The sequence below is a fragment of the Pyrgilauda ruficollis genome, unplaced genomic scaffold (assembly GCF_017590135.1).
Source record: "Pyrgilauda ruficollis isolate IOZ18807 unplaced genomic scaffold, ASM1759013v1 scaffold295, whole genome shotgun sequence".
In the NCBI taxonomy this organism is placed as follows: domain Eukaryota; kingdom Metazoa; phylum Chordata; class Aves; order Passeriformes; family Passeridae; genus Pyrgilauda; species Pyrgilauda ruficollis.
This window is the reverse complement of record NW_024524322.1, coordinates 162,213-180,124: the sequence shown is the minus strand read 5'-3', so window position 1 is coordinate 180,124 and position 17,912 is coordinate 162,213. Positions and strand designations below refer to the sequence as shown.

The 17,912-nt window shown below is 49.2% G+C and overlaps 1 protein-coding gene across 1 annotated transcript; it reads right to left on the bottom strand.

Moving 5' to 3' along the window:
• Positions 1 to 701: 701 nt before the first annotated feature.
• Positions 702 to 6,328, bottom strand: ANKRD33 (ankyrin repeat domain 33). Its single transcript, XM_041472655.1, has 4 exons — positions 6,278 to 6,328; positions 5,274 to 5,403; positions 4,203 to 4,343; positions 702 to 1,471 (listed from the first exon to the last, which is right to left on the bottom strand). Exons 2-4 carry the CDS (start codon positions 5,392 to 5,394, stop codon positions 702 to 704), a joined length of 1,032 nt encoding a protein of 343 aa, XP_041328589.1. The 5' UTR covers positions 5,395 to 5,403; positions 6,278 to 6,328.
• Positions 6,329 to 17,912: the final 11,584 nt, after the last annotated feature.

Sequence of the window (17,912 nt, the reverse complement as noted above, 5' to 3'; positions counted from 1 at the left end):
GGGGGGATCTGGAAATCTGGGAACACCAGGGCCCTGCTGCTGCTGCTCGGCAGTGTTGGAGCTCTGAGAGCGGCTGGGATGGAGCCCATGAGCATCCCAAGCATTTCCAGCCTGTGCCTGCAGCTGGTCCTCCTTCCACAGCACGGAGCTGCTCCCTGTGCTGAGCCTTGGTGTGTCCATCCAGCACCCAGGAACACCCAGGAGTGGGGAATGTCACTGAGGAGGTGACAGGGCGGCCAGGGGACACTGGCATCAACGGGGGAGCATTCCTGCCAGCCCCACAGCAACCCTGAGCTTTATTCATGGAATCAATCCTGTTAACATGGCAACCACTTCCATTTTAATTTGCTCAGCCACATTCCGACGCACGCCGCGGAATCGAGAACTTAGGAAAATCAGAGGCAAAAGAAAAAAAAAAGAAGGAAAAAAAAGGGAAAAATAGGAAGGGCTTGTGCCACAGTCCTGCTCCCTGGCATTCCTGGAGCTTCAGGGTCTCAGGATATCAGTGCCCAGCACGACATGTCCCACGCTAGGGTGGCCACCCTTGGGGTGGAGAGGACCAGAGGCCAGGCAGGGGCCTGAGAACCCTTGGGGATATTCAATTCCCATCCACCGGGAACAAAACCCCCCTCCCGTGTCAGAGAACTCAGCAAATCCAAGGGGACAGCAAGAACCTTGTCCCCACCCCGACACCTCCCGCCTTATCCTTTCTTTTTCTTCTTCTTCTTCTTCTCCCCCGTCTTGGCCTCCTCGGCCGCTTTCCTCTCCTCCTTCAGCACCTTGTACCTCCACTGGGGCAGCTGCAGCAGGTGCTTGTCCTTCACACGTGGCTTCCTCTCCCCGGCGGCCGAGCCAGAGGCTTTGCTGACTTTGATTTTGGGGACGGGCTCCCCGGGGCAGACGCTGTTGCCCCGGCGCAGCCACAGCGGCAGGAAGCTCAGCAGCCGGCTGGGCGGTGGCCGCGGCGGCGGCCGGAGCTCGGCCACGGCCTGGCCATTGCAGGAGGATCCCCCCGTGCTGGGCCTGGAGGACATTTCTGATTCCTCCTCTGGGTCTGGCACGTGCTGCCCGAGGATCTCCGGCACCGACAGCCTGCGCTTGCCCACCTCGGGCGGGCTGTCGGGGCACACGGTTTGGCAAGCGGTGGCCACGAAAGGGCTGGCGAGCGCCGTGGTCATCCTCACCATGTGGTCCAGCACGCCGTCCTCCTCGGGGTTGCGGGGGATGTTGAAGGTGAAAATGGAGCGGATCTTCTCCGAGAGCCTCTTGCTCCTGGATTTGGGGCTCAGGGCTTTGGCCACCAGCTGGGCCAGCGCTGGCCACTCGGGCTGGTACTGCGCTGCAAACTGCTCGGCGCGCGGGCGCCGCAGGAGGCTCCGGATGCGCACGGTGGTCTCGAAGCGGCCGGTGAAAGTCGCCCATTCCCTGGCTGTCTTCCCCTTGACGGCATCCACAGCCTGCAGGTCAGCTCCTGGGGGCAGCAGAGAGTGCCGTGATGCCTCAGGAGTTTAGATTTGATGTTTTTCAAATAATGTTCTGCATTAGTGCATAACTCTAAACTCCATATAAAGTGTAAACTCTAAACTCCATATAAAGTGTAAGTTACTGTCTTCACACTTCGGTTTGACAAAACAATTCCTCTAGACCCGAGATCCAAGGACATCCTACAGCTTCAGGCCCCAAAAAGTATAAACAAAAGTGAATTGAGGGGCTGCAAACTGGGGGAATATGGGTTTGTTACCCAAAGGTAATGAAGGTAATGAATGAGTTCATTACCCGAAGGTAACTGGAAGATTAACTCTTGATATGTAAATGGACCAAACTTCTATCTGTCTGAAAAACTCATCATCCATCTTGGGTGTAGCTCCTGGGAGGCTTCTGACTGCCCAAATTGTTTCTATTTGTAATAGAAATTGTAAATTGAAGGCCTTGAATAGATACTCACTTTATTCTTTATCCTTGACCTTTGTCTGTTCCTTGTCCTCTGACCTTGTCTAGCCTCTGTTCTAGGCAGCCTCTCCAAGGCATCATCACTACATTGTCCCACTCTGAGTGGCAGTGCCACCCTGAGCAGCAGTGCCACCCTTCCCCAGGAACCCCCAGGTATTGTGGCAATGGTCCCCTGAGCGGGGAATAATTAGCATTGACTCCCTGATTGCAGAAGGCTGATCAATTGCTTTATTATGCTCTATTACATTATACCATACTATTAAGAAACTCTTAATAAGTAACTCTTAATAAAAAACTCTTAATAAGAAACTCTTCAGTAACCCTTACAGACTGATACAGCTTTAACCTAATTGGTCAATCAATCAATCCAAACACCATCCACTGTCCAATTAAGAAACCACCCTTTGGTAAACAATCTCCATAACACATTCCGCGTGTGCACAACAACAGGAGCAGCACGTGGAGATAAGAATTGTTCCTCACTCTCTTCTCTGAGCTTTCTCACAGCTTCCCAGGAAAATGCTGGGACAGAACTATGTGTGTCTCTCTGTTCGGGGAGTAAGAGCCTGAATGAGAGATGTGGGGCTCCAGGCAGCTCTTCCAAATGCAGTTTATTGTATCCAAGAGGTTACAGCAGCCCAGGATGGTGGGTGACAGAGCCTGTGCCTACAGCTGTCAGCTCCAGCTGCAGGCAGGCCTGGAGATCCCTTCATTTTGGTTACAATGCATTATATAATTTGCAATTATATATAATTAATTTAATATATAATTTGCAATTATATAATTATACAATTATATAATGCAGTGCATTATATAATTTTCTTTGCTGAGCATCTTAATAGAGAAGAACCAATCTATACCTTAACTTTTACCCATAGCCTATCATAACTACTATAATTACCACATTCGTGTTACTATTCCCCAATCACTAAAAGTTAGTTCATTACAGTTTAAGCTAGAAGTTGTATTTTAGTTTTCTTGCAGTGGAAAATTCGGAGACCTTTTTTCTACTTACAACATCTGCTGACTTGTTTGCCTGTGCTATCTTTCTGCTTGGTAAAAATATCTTCTTGTCTGAGGTGGGTTTATCCTTTGTCCTAAGCCATAAAACCCCTTCTAACTAACAACCCTTTTCCTCCTTGGTTGTCCAGTAAGACTGGCTCAGCAATTCTTTTCTTCTATATCAAAACTTCCTTCCATCTCTAGTCCTTCTTCAGATTCTACATTCAAAAAAATCTTTCTGCCAAGCGTTGCAAGTCTCTGTCCGAAATTCCTCTCATTTTGCCTCACGATTGTTGTGAAAAGGACAGAAACCGGGACCACCGGGGAAAAAGAAGGATCCTGTTCTGGAATCCGGGTGGACTTGCTTGTCCACCAAGACCCGGGAGCCTGAGCACAGCTTGTGGCTTGCCAAATCACTGTCTGCAGGTGTGTTTGCCATGCCACAAGGAGCACTGAACTTACTGAAAGAAGAAGGGGGGCACTTTGCCCTTCTTCGCCTGCATCGCTTCGCAGCACCGGCTCTGGAATTTCCCCACCTCCCGACTTGGCTGGATTTTTCTCTGGAATGACCTTTTGGTGGTCCCCTCAGAAGACCCTTCCTCTACTGTAGAACCACCGTGACAGACAGACTGAGATGGGAGAAGCCTCTCCCTCAAGGACTGAGACCTGAGACCCCAACATGGAAACGCTCCCCCTGCCAAGGACTGAGACTGAAAGCCCTGACCCGGGGGAAGGCACGCTGACCAAAGCGAGATGTTTGCCGACCACTGGACAAGAAGACAATGGTTCTCACCCATTGCTGAGAACATGGACTATTGTATCTGTTCTCCTCCTTCATAATTTCAATAATAAAACCCCCTGAGTTAGCTAGGGGTTTTGATATCTCCCCTGACGTGAACACGACAGGTTCCGTCCACTGGACTTCAAAGGACCACGTCGTTCCATGTTTGGTAGCTATGTACCTTCCTGTCTTTCCCCCTTTTTTTTCCTTATTCTTTCCCCTTTTCCTCACTCCCCCCTCTCTAAGGCATTTTGCTGAGGTCGTTCAATAAAGGTACATTTGTTCTTACCACTGCAAACCCCCTTTGTGGTGTCGGTTTTTGCACCCTGAGGTCAGTAAAACATCGCGAGCCCCGTTTGTGAGGACGGATCGTGACAAGCACACATACATATCTGTGAGACTTTCTTTTCAAACTCTCATCCTCACCAACACGGAGACCAGCACACGCGGGGTCTCTGGGGTCGCTCACCTGCCAGGAGCAGGGCGGTGACGCAGTCCTGCTGCCCCTGCACCGCCGCCTTCATCAGCGCTGTCAGCCCCCGCGGGTCCCTCTGATCCACCTCCAGGGCAGGGTAGTAATTCAGGAGATAGTTGACAATGGTGATGTGTCCTTAAGAGCCAGAGAAAAGCTGTGTTAGAGTCCCCACAGCCACCAGCGACCATGGCTGGGCTGGACAGAGAATTCAGCAGCTGCATTCCGTGAGGGTGCTGTCACTATACAAAATAATATTACATGGACACGCTGCTCTTTTCAAGGTAAAAGGGCTTTTTAATTTCTGACTCTAACATTTATAGGTTTCTAAAAGTGACAGTGGATTGAAGGGGGAAAGTGCCACCTCTCCAACGACACTGGACAAACCAACAGCCTATCAAATTTCTCCTCCTCTACAAACAAAAATACAAAACAACAAGTTATTTACATAAAGTGTGCGAGAAAGTTTGCTATAAAAATGTAAACATCAGAAAATTTAAAAAAACTTAAAGCAACAGGGTGCAGGTGTGGAAGATTGAAGGGGTCAGGATTGAAAGGGTTTGGGTTTATTTTGTTTTGGGTTTATTTTGGGTTGGGCATGGAGTGAGCAGCGATGATGAACCAACTGCTTTAGTGGAGAACACAGGAAAGAGTCCAAAAATGGAAAAAAACCCCAGAAAATGATGAATTCTAGCAAGGATACAATGGGAATTGAGGGTGATCCCCACTTTGGGACCCTTCTCCTTCCCCTCCTGGTAAATCAGGGGAAGGGACCCAGACTGGAGGTTTGGGTTTGGAGCCTTTTGCCAGGTAAATCCCTGTGATTCCTGGGGCACAAGGGGCAGCTCCAGCCCAGCTCTGCCCCTCGACCCAGCACCACTGCAAGAATCTCCATTTTCTCATCATTTTTAAAGCACAGCTGAGGTGAACAACAAATTTAGCTGATGTCACCTTGGGAGCACGGCTTTCACCACAGAAAAAAACCTTTTGGGGTTTTTGGGGGAAGCACAGGGGGTCACATCCCTTCCTGAGGGTGCCACCTGTGCCAGGGCTGGGCTCAGTGCTGACCTGCCTGGGCAGCCATCATGAGGGCCGTGTTGCCATCGTTGTCCTGCTGGTTGATGTTGATGTAGGGACACTTCTGCAGCAGTAGCACGATGTCCACGAAGCCCTTGGAGCAGGCGACCATCAGCGCGTTCTGGAGAGGGAACAGCACTCAGCACCACGGTGCTCCCCCGGCCATTCCAGACTGGCCCCCCACCCAAACCAGGCTGGAGCAGGATGGGAGGGCAGAGAAGGTTCTGCTCCAAGGATTGGATCAATCCCAGGAGATCCATCCCACCCCCCTGCCCCACCTGCTTTAGCAAGCCCCAACCTTCAGGATTTGCCTGCTCCTGAAAAACCCTCCTGCTCCAAGGATTGGACCAATCCAGGAGATCCATCCCACCCGTCCCATCATCCTGCCCCACCTGCTCTAGTCTTCAGGCTTTCCCTACTCCTGGAAGTCCCTTGTTCTGCTCCAAGGTTTGGATCAATCCAGGAGATCCATCCCACCCATTCCACCCTCCTGCCCCACCTGCTCTAGTCTTCAGGCTTTCCCTTCTCCTGGAAATCCCTCATTCTGCTCCAAGGATTGGATCAATCCAGGAGATCCATCCCACCCTCCTGCCCCACCTGCTCGAGCAAGCCCCAACCTTCAGGATTTGCCTGCTCCTGGAAAATCCTTGGTCTGTTCCAAGGATTGGATCAATCCAGGAGACCCATCCCACCCAGGCCTCTCCCACCCTCCTACCCCATCTGCTTTAGCAGCCCTCAGCTTTCAGGCTTTCCCTGCTCCTGGAAAATCCTTGTTTTGCTCCAAGGTTTGGATCAATCCAGGAGATCCATCCCACCCTCCTGCCCCACCTGCTCTAGTCTTCAGGCTTTCCCTGCTCCTGGAAAATCCCTCATTCTGCTCCAAGGATTGGATCAATCCAGGGGATCCATCCCAGCCAGGCCTCTCTATATTTCTTTAGCAGCCCCCAGCCCCAGGCTTTGCCTGGAGCCCCGTGCAGCCCTGCCCAGCCGCTCACCCTCCCGTTGATGTCCAGCTCCGTGGCCTCGCTGCGGCTCACGCCCCGCTCCAGCCTCTCCCACACCAGCTTGGCATCATTCCTGGCACAGCACTGGTAGAGACTGAGGAGCCCAGCCCCGCCAGCCTCGGGGGACACCTCGTAGCAGGGGTACACCGAGTCATCCGAGAAGATGCTGCTGGTGTCCGAGAGCTCCGAGGATCCTGATGATGCCTCCTCCTCCTCCTCTTCCTCCTCCTCATAGTGCAGCTCCGGGTCGGAGGCATCCAGGCTGGCAGCGGGAGCTGCAGCACGTTCTCCTCCACTGCAGGCATCTGTCATCCGGCCCGGGGGGGCAGCGAGCCCTGCCCGGCGCCAGGAGCCGCTCCCGGGCGGCCGCGGGGACGCTCGGGGCTGGCGCTGCCCTGTGCAGGCACAGAGGGGCTGGGTGGGCTCCGGGGTCCCTGATCCTGCTGGGGAGCCTCGGCTGCCTCCCAGCCTCCAGCACAGCCCAGGGTCCATCCCCTGCAAACGCTCCCGGGGGTGTCTGGAGCTGTGACACCCCCAGAAGGGAGCAGCCCCCCATGGCACAGGGGGGCACCCTGTTGGACTAAACCCCTTTCTGAGCCAGAGGTGAGATCCCTGAGAGGCATTTTAAAAAAACTTTTATTCCATTTTCAGTCCCATGTGATGGGTGGGACAATACAGATGTTACAATTCACGCCATCACAATCAGAAGCTAATTATTTCCTAATTACAGTACACTATAAGCATTTCTTGGCCTGTCAACTTTTGCCACACGAAGCTGAAAATGCCTTAAAACCAATAATCAAAAATTACCCCTCGTGGCTCCTACTACAATGCATCTTTCACAGTTCTGTTTCTCCAAAGTATCTAGTCTTATTTTCACCATTTGAACCTTTTTTTTTAGCTCCATTTCTCTCTCAGCAATGTCTGTCCCATTCCATGGCATTGCTAAGCCATCATTTCTTATCCCACGGTTTGCATAAAGATGTGGGAGCCTTCTGTCAGGCTTGGGGAATTCTCTACAAACACATTTCCCACATTTCCCCCTCTCTCTGGGATGGATGATGGGTGAGTGTGGCACAGCTGGTGCTGAATCCAGGGCTGTGGTGGGGCTGGAAAATCTCCAGGGCTGTGGAGGTGCTCAGGGAGCTGAAGTGCTGGGCTGCTGTGCAGAGCACCAGAGGGGAGGACACATCCCCAAATCAGTGCCACACGCAGGTCTGACCCTTCCCAGCCCCCTCCCCACTTATCCAGGGCACATCCCAATGGATTCAAAGGCTTTTCCATGGAACGGCAGCTCCTGGCTCCCCCAGAGCACAGAGCCCTGCCTGCTCCTGGTGTGCAGTGGAGCTTCTTGATCACTGGGCTGTGTTTATACTTCTACTACAGTTTGTAATTTTTAAGCTCTGAATTCCATGAGTGAGGTTAGCAGATCTCAGCCTTGGCTGTGGCAGTTGTCTTTTAGCTACAATTAGAGATTTCTTTGGCATCCTGATGTGAGGCATATAAATGGCCTCCTCACCCTCACTGCAGAGTTTTCATCCTCGGTGAGATGTGATCCCTCTGGCAGGGAGGGATAAAATCAATTCAAAGGCTTTTCCCATGGAACAGCAGCTCCTGGCTCCTCCAGGACACAGAGCCCTGGGACAGGAGCTGTGGGCAGGGACAACCTGGCTCAGCCTGGCAGAGGGATCAAACCCTCTCACTTCTTAGCAGAAATCCAGCAATTAATTAATTAATGAGTGCCATGAAAGGAGGAAAATTCCAAATGCCACTAAACTTCCCCACCCTCAGGTGTTCCCAAGCAGGCTCTGGGCATGGAGGGTGTTCCTCTCACCTGGATCTTCCCTGGGGCTGCTCAGATCTTCCCCGTGGCTCCCTCTTCAGCTGGGCAGCATCCCGGCCACAGCCAGGAGGGAAACCTCACCAAGCAGCCATGAATGTCCCTCTGTACCCTCTGCAGGGAAAAACAGGTTTGTGCCCCGTGGCTGAGGTGGCCTTTTGGCACCAAAGCTGTGACAACCTGCACGTTGACGTGGGCTCAGCTACCCAAGAGATCTTAAATTAAACTGTTGCTTAAAATGGCTGCATCCAGTCTGATCAGGATCAGGACAGGATTTAGTGTCTTTAGCTGAGGAGCTGCTGGAGCCCTGGGCTGTATTTTTATACCTGTCTCACTGTGGTGTGACTGTGCTGCCTGAGCAGTCCCACAGGCTCAGCTGAAACCCCAAAACCTCCCCCCACCTGACTTTCGAGCCAGGTGAATTTGGCTGAGCAGATAATTCTGGGAAGCTGCTGCTCCGCTCAAGGGTTTGGACATCTGAAATGTACACGTGTGTTAAATAAACTCTGTGATTTCCCCTTCGAGTTTCCATCCCTCCTGCTCCACTGGGAATGAATTCCAAAGCTCTCAGGGCAGCCTCAGCCCAGGAGCTGCAAAAATTGTTTCCCAAATTCCACATGAAGCTTGACTGTTCTTTTCTCTTTAGCTTTAAATTACACATGAAGCTTGACCTCTTCTCTTCAGCTTTAAAGGGTTTTTTTTTGTTGTTGTTTGTATATTGTGGAGGTTTTTATGTGTGTCCTGAAGTTCAAGGGCCACCTGGATTCTGAGAGAGCATTCCCAGTCCCTGGATCAGCTATTTTCTTGCCAAAAAGGCAGGAAATTGGTGCCAAGGCAAATCGTGGGGGGTAGTGCTCCCTGTTTTCAGCAGAACCCCAGAGGGACTTTGCTGCACACATGAAAATATGTGAAATATATGAAAAATATGGATCAGAGGAAGGATTCCAGCTGTTCCCTCTGTGCTGAGAAGCATGAGCTGGGAATCCTGGTGCTGAATATAAAGATTCTGGTGCTGAATATGAAGTTTCTGGTGCTGAATATGAAAATGCTGGTGCTGAATATAAAAATACTGGTGCTGCACATAAAAATGTTGGTGCTGAATTTAAAAACCCTGGTGCTGAATATGAAGATCCTGATGCTGAATATAAAAATGCTGGTGCTGAGTATAAAGATTCTGGTGCTGTATATGAAAATACTGGTGCTGAATATAAAAATATTGGTGCTGAATTTAAAAACCTTGGTGCTGCATATAAAGACTCTGGTACAGAATATGAAAATGCTGGTGCTGAATATAAAGATTCTGCTGCTGAATATAAAAATACTGGTGCTGCATATAAAAATGTTGGTGCTGAATTTAAAAATACTGGTGCTGAATATGAAGACCCTGGTGCTGAATATAAAGATTCTGGTGCTGTATATGAAAATGCTGGTGCTGAATATAAAAATGTTGGTGCTGAATTTAAAAATACTGGTGCTGAATATGAAGACCCTGGTGCTGAATATAAAGATTCTGGTGCTGTATATGAAAATGCTGGTGCTGAATATAAAAATGTTGGTGCTGAATTTAAAAATACTGGTGCTGAATATGAAGACCCTGGTGCTGAATATAAAGATTCTGGTGCTGTATATGAAAATGCTGGTGCTGAATATAAAAATGTTGGTGCTGAATTTAAAAATACTGGTGCTGAATATGAAGACCCTGGTGCTGAATATAAAGATTCTGGTGCTGTATATGAAAATGCTGGTGCTGAATATAAAAATACTGGTGCTGCATATAAAAATGTTGGTGCTGAATTTAAAAATACTGGTGCTGAATATGAAGACCCTGGTGCTGAATATAAAGATTCTGGTGCTGGAGACCCATCCCACCCAGGCCTCTCCCACCCTCCTACCCCATCTGCTTTAGCAGCCCTCAGCTTTCAGGCTTTCCCTGCTCCTGGAAAATCCTTGTTTTGCTCCAAGGTTTGGATCAATCCAGGAGATCCATCCCACCCTCCTGCCCCACCTGCTCTAGTCTTCAGGCTTTCCCTGCTCCTGGAAAATCCCTCATTCTGCTCCAAGGATTGGATCAATCCAGGAGACCCATCCCACCCAGGCCTCTCCCACCCTCCTACCCCATCTGCTTTAGCAGCCCTCAGCTTTCAGGCTTTCCCTGCTCCTGGAAAATCCTTGTTTTGCTCCAAGGTTTGGATCAATCCAGGAGATCCATCCCACCCTCCTGCCCCACCTGCTCTAGTCTTCAGGCTTTCCCTGCTCCTGGAAAATCCCTCATTCTGCTCCAAGGATTGGATCAATCCAGGGGATCCATCCCAGCCAGGCCTCTCTATATTTCTTTAGCAGCCCCCAGCCCCAGGCTTTGCCTGGAGCCCCGTGCAGCCCTGCCCAGCCGCTCACCCTCCCGTTGATGTCCAGCTCCGTGGCCTCGCTGCGGCTCACGCCCTGCTCCAGCCTCTCCCACACCAGCTTGGCATCATTCCTGGCACAGCACTGGTAGAGACTGAGGAGCCCAGCCCCGCCAGCCTCGGGGGACACCTCGTAGCAGGGGTACACCGAGTCATCCGAGAAGATGCTGCTGGTGTCCGAGGGCTCCGAGGATCCTGATGATGCCTCCTCCTCCTCCTCCTCTTCCTCCTCCTCATAGTGCAGCTCCGGGTCGGAGGCATCCAGGCTGGCAGCGGGAGCTGCAGCACGTTCTCCTCCACTGCAGGCATCTGTCATCCGGCCCGGGGGGGCAGCGAGCCCTGCCCGGCGCCAGGAGCCGCTCCCGGGCGGCCGCGGGGACGCTCGGGGCTGGCGCTGCCCTGTGCAGGCACAGAGGGGCTGGGTGGGCTCCGGGGTCCCTGATCCTGCTGGGGAGCCTCGGCTGCCTCCCAGCCTCCAGCACAGCCCAGGGTCCATCCCCTGCAAACTCTCCCGGGGGTGTCTGGAGCTGTGACACCCCCAGAAGGGAGCAGCCCCCCATGGCACAGGGGGGCACCCTGTTGGACTAAACCCCTTTCTGAGCCAGAGGTGAGATCCCTGAGAGGCATTTTAAAAAAACTTTTATTCCATTTTCAGTCCCATGTGATGGGTGGGACAATACAGATGTTACAATTCACGCCATCACAATCAGAAGCTAATTATTTCCTAATTACAGTACACTATAAGCATTTCTTGGCCTGTCAACTTTTGCCACACGAAGCTGAAAATGCCTTAAAACCAATAATCAAAAATTACCCCTCGTGGCTCCTACTACAATGCATCTTTCACAGTTCTGTTTCTCCAAAGTATCTAGTCTTATTTTCACCATTTGAACTTTTTCTTTTAGCTCCATTTCTCTCTCAGCAATGTCTGTCCCATTCCATGGCATTTCTAAGCCATCATTTCTTATCCCACGGTTTGCATAAAGATGTGGGAGCCTTCTGTCAGGCTTGGGGAATTCTCTACAAACACATTTCCCACATTTCCCCCTCTCTCTGGGATGGATGATGGGTGAGTGTGGCACAGCTGGTGCTGAATCCAGGGCTGTGGTGGGGCTGGAAAGGCTCCAGGGCTGTGGAGGTGCTCGGGGAGCTGAAGTGCTGGGCTGCTGTGCAGAGCACCAGAGGGGAGGACACATCCCCAAATCAGTGCCACACGCAGGTCTGACCCTTCCCAGCCCCCTCCCCACTTATCCAGGGCACATCCCAATGGATTCAAAGGCTTTTCCATGGAACGGCAGCTCCTGGCTCCCCCAGAGCACAGAGCCCTGCCTGCTCCTGGTGTGCAGTGGAGCTTCTTGATCACTGGGCTGTGTTTATACTTCTACTACAGTTTGTCAGTTTGCAATTTTTAAGCTCTGAATTCCATGAGTGAGGTTAGCAGATCTCAGCCTTGGCTGTGGCAGTTGTCTTTTAGCTACAATTAGAGATTTCTTTGGCATCCTGATGTGAGGCATATAAATGGCCTCCTCACCCTCACTGCAGAGTTTTCATCCTCGGTGAGATGTGATCCCTCTGGCAGGGAGGGATAAAATCAATTCAAAGGCTTTTCCCATGGAACAGCAGCTCCTGGCTCCTCCAGGACACAGAGCCCTGGGACAGGAGCTGTGGGCAGGGACAACCTGGCTCAGCCTGGCAGGCAGTGGAGCTTCTTGATCACTGGGCTGTGTTTATTCTACAATTCTTCTACTACAGTTTGCAATTTTTAAGCTCTGAATTCCATGAGTGAGGTTAGCAGATCTCAGCCTTGGCTGTGGCAGTTGTCTTTTAGCTACAATTAGAGATTTCTTTGGCATCCTGATGTGAGGCATATAAATGGCCTCCTCACCCTCACTGCAGAGTTTTCATCCTCGGTGAGATGTGATCCCTCTGGCAGGGAGGGATAAAATCAATTCAAAGGCTTTTCCCATGGAACAGCAGCTCCTGGCTCCTCCAGGACACAGAGCCCTGGGACAGGAGCTGTGGGCAGGGACACCCTGGCACAGGGATCAAACCCTCTCACTTCTTAGCAGAAATCCAGCAATTAATTAATTAATGAGTGCCATGAAAGGAGGAAAATTCCAAATGCCACTAAACTTCCCCACCCTCAGGTGTTCCCAAGCAGGCTCTGGGCATGGAGGGTGTTCCTCTCACCTGGATCTTCCCTGGGGCTGCTCAGATCTTCCCCGTGGCTCCCTCTTCAGCTGGGCAGCATCCCGGCCACAGCCAGGAGGGAAACCTCACCAAGCAGCCATGAATGTCCCTCTGTACCCTCTGCAGGGAAAAACAGGTTTGTGCCCCGTGGCTGAGGTGGCCTTTTGGCACCAAAGCTGTGACAACCTGCACGTTGACGTGGGCTCAGCTACCCAAGAGATCTTAAATTAAACTGTTGCTTAAAATGGCTGCATCCAGTCTGATCAGGATCAGGACAGGATTTAGTGTCTTTAGCTGAGGAGCTGCTGGAGCCCTGGGCTGTATTTTTATACCTGTCTCACTGTGGTGTGACTGTGCTGCCTGAGCAGTCCCACAGGCTCAGCTGAAACCCCAAAACCTCCCCCCACCTGACTTTCGAGCCAGGTGAATTTGGCTGAGCAGATAATTCTGGGAAGCTGCTGCTCCGCTCAAGGGTTTGGACATCTGAAATGTACACGTGTGTTAAATAAACTCTGTGATTTCCCCTTGGAGTTTCCATCCCTCCTGCTCCACTGGGAATGAATTCCAAAGCTCTCAGGGCAGCCCAGGAGCTGCAAAAATTGTTTCCCAAATTCCACGTGAAGCTTGCCTGTTCTTCTCAGCCCAGGAGCTGCAAAAATTGTTTCCCAAATTCCACATGAAGCTTGACTGTTCTTTTCTCTTTAGCTTTAAATTACACATGAAGCTTGACCTCTTCTCTTCAGCTTTAAAGGGTTTTTTTTTGTTGTTGTTTGTATATTGTGGAGGTTTTTATGTGTGTCCTGAAGTTCAAGGGCCACCTGGATTCTGAGAGAGCATTCCCAGTCCCTGGATCAGCTATTTTCTTGCCAAAAAGGCAGGAAATTGGTGCCAAGGCAAATCGTGGGGGGTAGTGCTCCCTGTTTTCAGCAGAACCCCAGAGGGACTTTGCTGCACACATGAAAATATGTGAAATATATGAAAAATATGGATCAGAGGAAGGATTCCAGCTGTTCCCTCTGTGCTGAGAAGCATGAGCTGGGAATCCTGGTGCTGAATATAAAGATTCTGGTGCTGAATATGAAGATTCTTGCTGAATATAAAAATGCTGGTGCTGAATATAAAGATTCTGGTGCTGAATATGAAGTTTCTGGTGCTGAATATGAAAATGCTGGTGCTGAATATAAAAATACTGGTGCTGCACATAAAAATGTTGGTGCTGAATTTAAAAACCCTGGTGCTGAATATGAAGATCCTGATGCTGAATATAAAAATGCTGGTGCTGAGTATAAAGATTCTGGTGCTGTATATGAAAATACTGGTGCTGAATATAAAAATATTGGTGCTGAATTTAAAAACCTTGGTGCTGCATATAAAGACTCTGGTACAGAATATGAAAATGCTGGTGCTGAATATAAAGATTCTGCTGCTGAATATAAAAATACTGGTGCTGCACATAAAAATGTTGGTGCTGAATTTAAAAATACTGGTGCTGAATATGAAGACCCTGGTGCTGAATATAAAGATTCTGGTGCTGTATATGAAAATGCTGGTGCTGAATATAAAAATGTTGGTGCTGAATTTAAAAACCCTGGTGCTGCATATAAAGACTCTGGTACAGAATATGAAAATGCTGGTGCTGAATATAAAGACCCTGGTGCTGAATATGAAAATGCTGGTGCTGAATATAAAGACCCTGGTGATGAATATGAAAATGCTGGTGCTGAATATAAAGATTCTGCTGCTGAATATAAAAATACTGGTGCTGCATATAAAAATGTTGGTGCTGAATTTAGAGACCCTGGTGCTGAATATAAAGATTCTGGTGCTGAATATGAAGATCCTGATGCTGAGTATAAAAATGCTGGTGCTGAATATAAAGATTTTGGTGCTGAATATGAAAATGCTGGTGCTGAATATAAAGATTCTGGTGCTGAATATAAAAATGTTGGTGCTGAATTTAGAGACCCTGGTGCTGAATATGAAGATTCTGGTCTTGAAGGTGCAGCTGCTGCTGCTGACCACGAGGATCCCAGTGCTGGATCAGGATCCTGCTGCTGAATGTGCAGATCCCAGGCACCGTGCGGTCACCACGGCGTCACCCTGCTGTGACACCTCCTGCCACCCTCATGCTCTGCCTTACCTCAGGGAAGGGCAGGGAGCAGATTTAGGGCTTAAGGAGTCACCCTGGCAGCCATGTGCCGTAATCTGGTGCCTGGAAAAGTCAGGAGGCTCTGAGGCAGTTATGTAAAGGCAGGGCTGGGTGCTGGAAGGGGTGCCCAGGTGGTGCCAGGGCTGGTGGCAGCACAGAAAGGTCCTGCTGGTTATTAGATACAATAGGCAGCCCCAAATCTGCACCTGAAACACTGGGGTTAAGTGTTTTCATCATATGGAAAAGATCAGTAATTCTCCCACAGGAGCTCATGGCAGAAATTTAAATGTCAGCTCCAAAACTCAACACGTGCAAGGATTGCTCCAAGACAAAAGCTGCCAGGACAAACAGGACCTGAATACCCTAAAAAGAATTCCCTAACCCTAAAACCCTAACCTGAACATAACCCAACACTCACCTGTAAGCAGAAACCAAGCACAAAACATAACTCTAAAGTTAAAAAAAAAACCCTAATCAAAAAAAACATGTCTTACCCAAAATCTAACCCTAAAGATAATGCTAATGAAAATCCTAACAAAACCGCAAACCAGAATCCTATTCCAAACCCAAGGCAATAAAAATAAAGCTAAAACAAAAGACCAAATCAAAAGCAAACCCAAATCTTAACCATAACCCTGACCAAACAATCAATCCTAACCCCAATCATAACCTTAACCATAACCCTAACCCAACATTAACCTATAAGCAAATCCAAAATATAACTATAAAGCTAAAAAAACCTAATAAAAAAACCCCCACTGTCTTCCCCAAAATCTCCCCCTAAAGACAATGCCAACAATAATCATAACAAAAATCTCTAAACCTGAATAATAAGCCAAACCCAAATAACACTAAGCAAAAACAAAAGCCCAGACCAAGAGCAAACCAAAATCCTAACCATAACCCTGACCAAACACTGAACCCTAACTATAACCCTAACCCCTAGCTCATACCCTAACCCAACACTAACCTATAAGCAAAAACCAAATCCAAAACATAACTATAAAGCTAAAAAAACCCCCTAATTTAAAAAAACCCAAAACACTAAGTCCTCCCCAAAATCTACCCTTAAAGACAATGCTAACAATAACCCTAAGAAAATCCCTAAACCTGAATAGTAAGGCAAACCCAAATAACACTAAAGCAAAAACAAAAGCCCAAATCAAGAGCAAACCCAAATCCTAACCATAACCCTGACCAAACAGTGAAGCCTAACCCTAATCATAATAATAACAACCCTAAACCCTAGCCCTTACCCTAACCCTAACCCAGCACTAACCTATAAGCAAACAGCAAATCCAAAACATAACTCTAAAGCTAAAACATAACCCTGACCAAACAATCAATCCTAACCCTAATCATAACCTTAACCATAACCCTAACCCAACACTAACCTATAACCAAATCCAAAATATAACTATAAAGCTATAAAAACCTAATAATAAAAAAAACCCCACTAAGTCTTCCCCAAAATCTCCCCCTAAAGACAATGCTAACAATAATCATAACAAAATCTCTAAACCTGAATAGTAAGGCAAACCCAAATAACACTACAGCAGAAACAAAAGCCCAAATCAAAAGCAAACCCAAATCACAACCATAACCCTGAACCCAAACCATAACCCTAACCAAACACTGAACCTTAACCCTAATCCTCACACCAACCCTAACCCTAATCATAATCCTGACCCTAACCCTGACCCTGACCACCTTGGGGCCAAGCCCAGCCAGACCTGCTGGTCCTGGCAGCTTTCTGGGAGCAATCCTTGGACATTCACAATTTTAAGAGCCAGGATCCCACATTTGGCAGCAAAGGATTCCTCCTTTCCATAGGAAGAAAAGCCCAAAAAAGAAAAAGTTTCCACAAAAGAAAAGCCTGGTGTCTTGGGGGCACAGCAGAGGCACCCTGGGGGGCCAAGGCCAGTTAGACCCAGCCTAAGATAAGAGTATGCTGTTATCTGTTAGAGGTGGGGCATTATCTGCTGAAGAATAATACTATTTCTTTCCTAGTAAAGAAATTGTCTTCTTAGCAAAGAATAACTTTCCTGACACCTCTACCCCTCCTGTGACTTTCTTGGCTGTTCCTACCCCCCCTTGTCTCATCTCACCGACCCCTCCTTGTCCTTTCTTTGACTCCATTGCCTTTCCCACCCATGCACCACCCTGACTTCCCCACTTTTCCCTGGCTTTGCCTTGTCCTGCCTGCTCCTCCTCTGATCCTCCTTGCCTTGTCTTTCCCTACCCAACGTTGCCTTTCCCTGCCATCCCAAACCATCTCTGCCTTTCCCTGCTGTTCCAAACCACCTCTTGCCTTTCCCTGCCATCCCAAACCATTTTTCCCTTTCCCTGCCATCCCAAACCATCTCTGCCTTTCCCTGCCATGCCTGCTCCAACTTGAAGGCAGCAACAGTTTGTCAGATTAAGCTCTTTTCTGACTCAGAGAAAGAGTAACTGAGAAAGTTTTTAAAACTTTTATTCCATTTTCAGTCTCATGTGAAGAGTGAAACAATACAAATGTTACGATTCACGCCATCACAATCAGAAACCAACAATTTCCTAATTACATTAGAAGCGTTTCTTGGCTTATTAGCTTTCGTTACACCATATTCCAAATGCCTTCCAGCCAATCATCCAAACAGCTCTCTCAGCTGACACTTCCTTTGGGGAGCTGTGGTTTTCCCCGATGTTTTCATGTTTGTAGCCAGACTCAGCCAGAATGAAAACCCCCACCAGCACCAAGGGGCTCCTGTGTCCTCTGGAGCGCGCACAAATCAGAGTTTGAGCTGGGAAAGGGAAGATCAGAGCAGTCTTTGTCCGGAGCCGGCGGATTTGGGAGCAGGGCCGTTTTCACCTTGGCTGCTTGCGTTGGGTGATGCAGAGCGTTCGCTTCCCCTGCAAAGGCACAGCGGCATCGTGTGGCTGCTCGGCCGGGCTGCGAGTTTATGGGCTGCGAAAGGGAAGGGAATTCCAGCACAGCCTCTTCCTCTCCTTTCCTTTCCGCTGTGCCAGCTGCACTTTCTGAGCTGCAGGGACAAAGGGACACCG

What these genes read in the sequence shown, in the direction of transcription:
- ANKRD33 (XM_041472655.1), bottom strand. Translation starts at nt 5,394, where the DNA reads ATGGTCGCCTGCTCCAAGGGCTTCGTGGACATCGTGCTACTGCTGCAG. An exon ending in CATGATGGCTGCCCAGGCAG is followed by an intron (nt 4,344 to 5,273) that starts GTCAGCACTGAG and finishes CTGGCTCTTAAG; the next exon opens with GACACATCACCATTGTCAAC. An exon ending in CACCGCCCTGCTCCTGGCAG is followed by an intron (nt 1,472 to 4,202) that starts GTGAGCGACCCC and finishes TGCTGCCCCCAG; the next exon opens with GAGCTGACCTGCAGGCTGTG.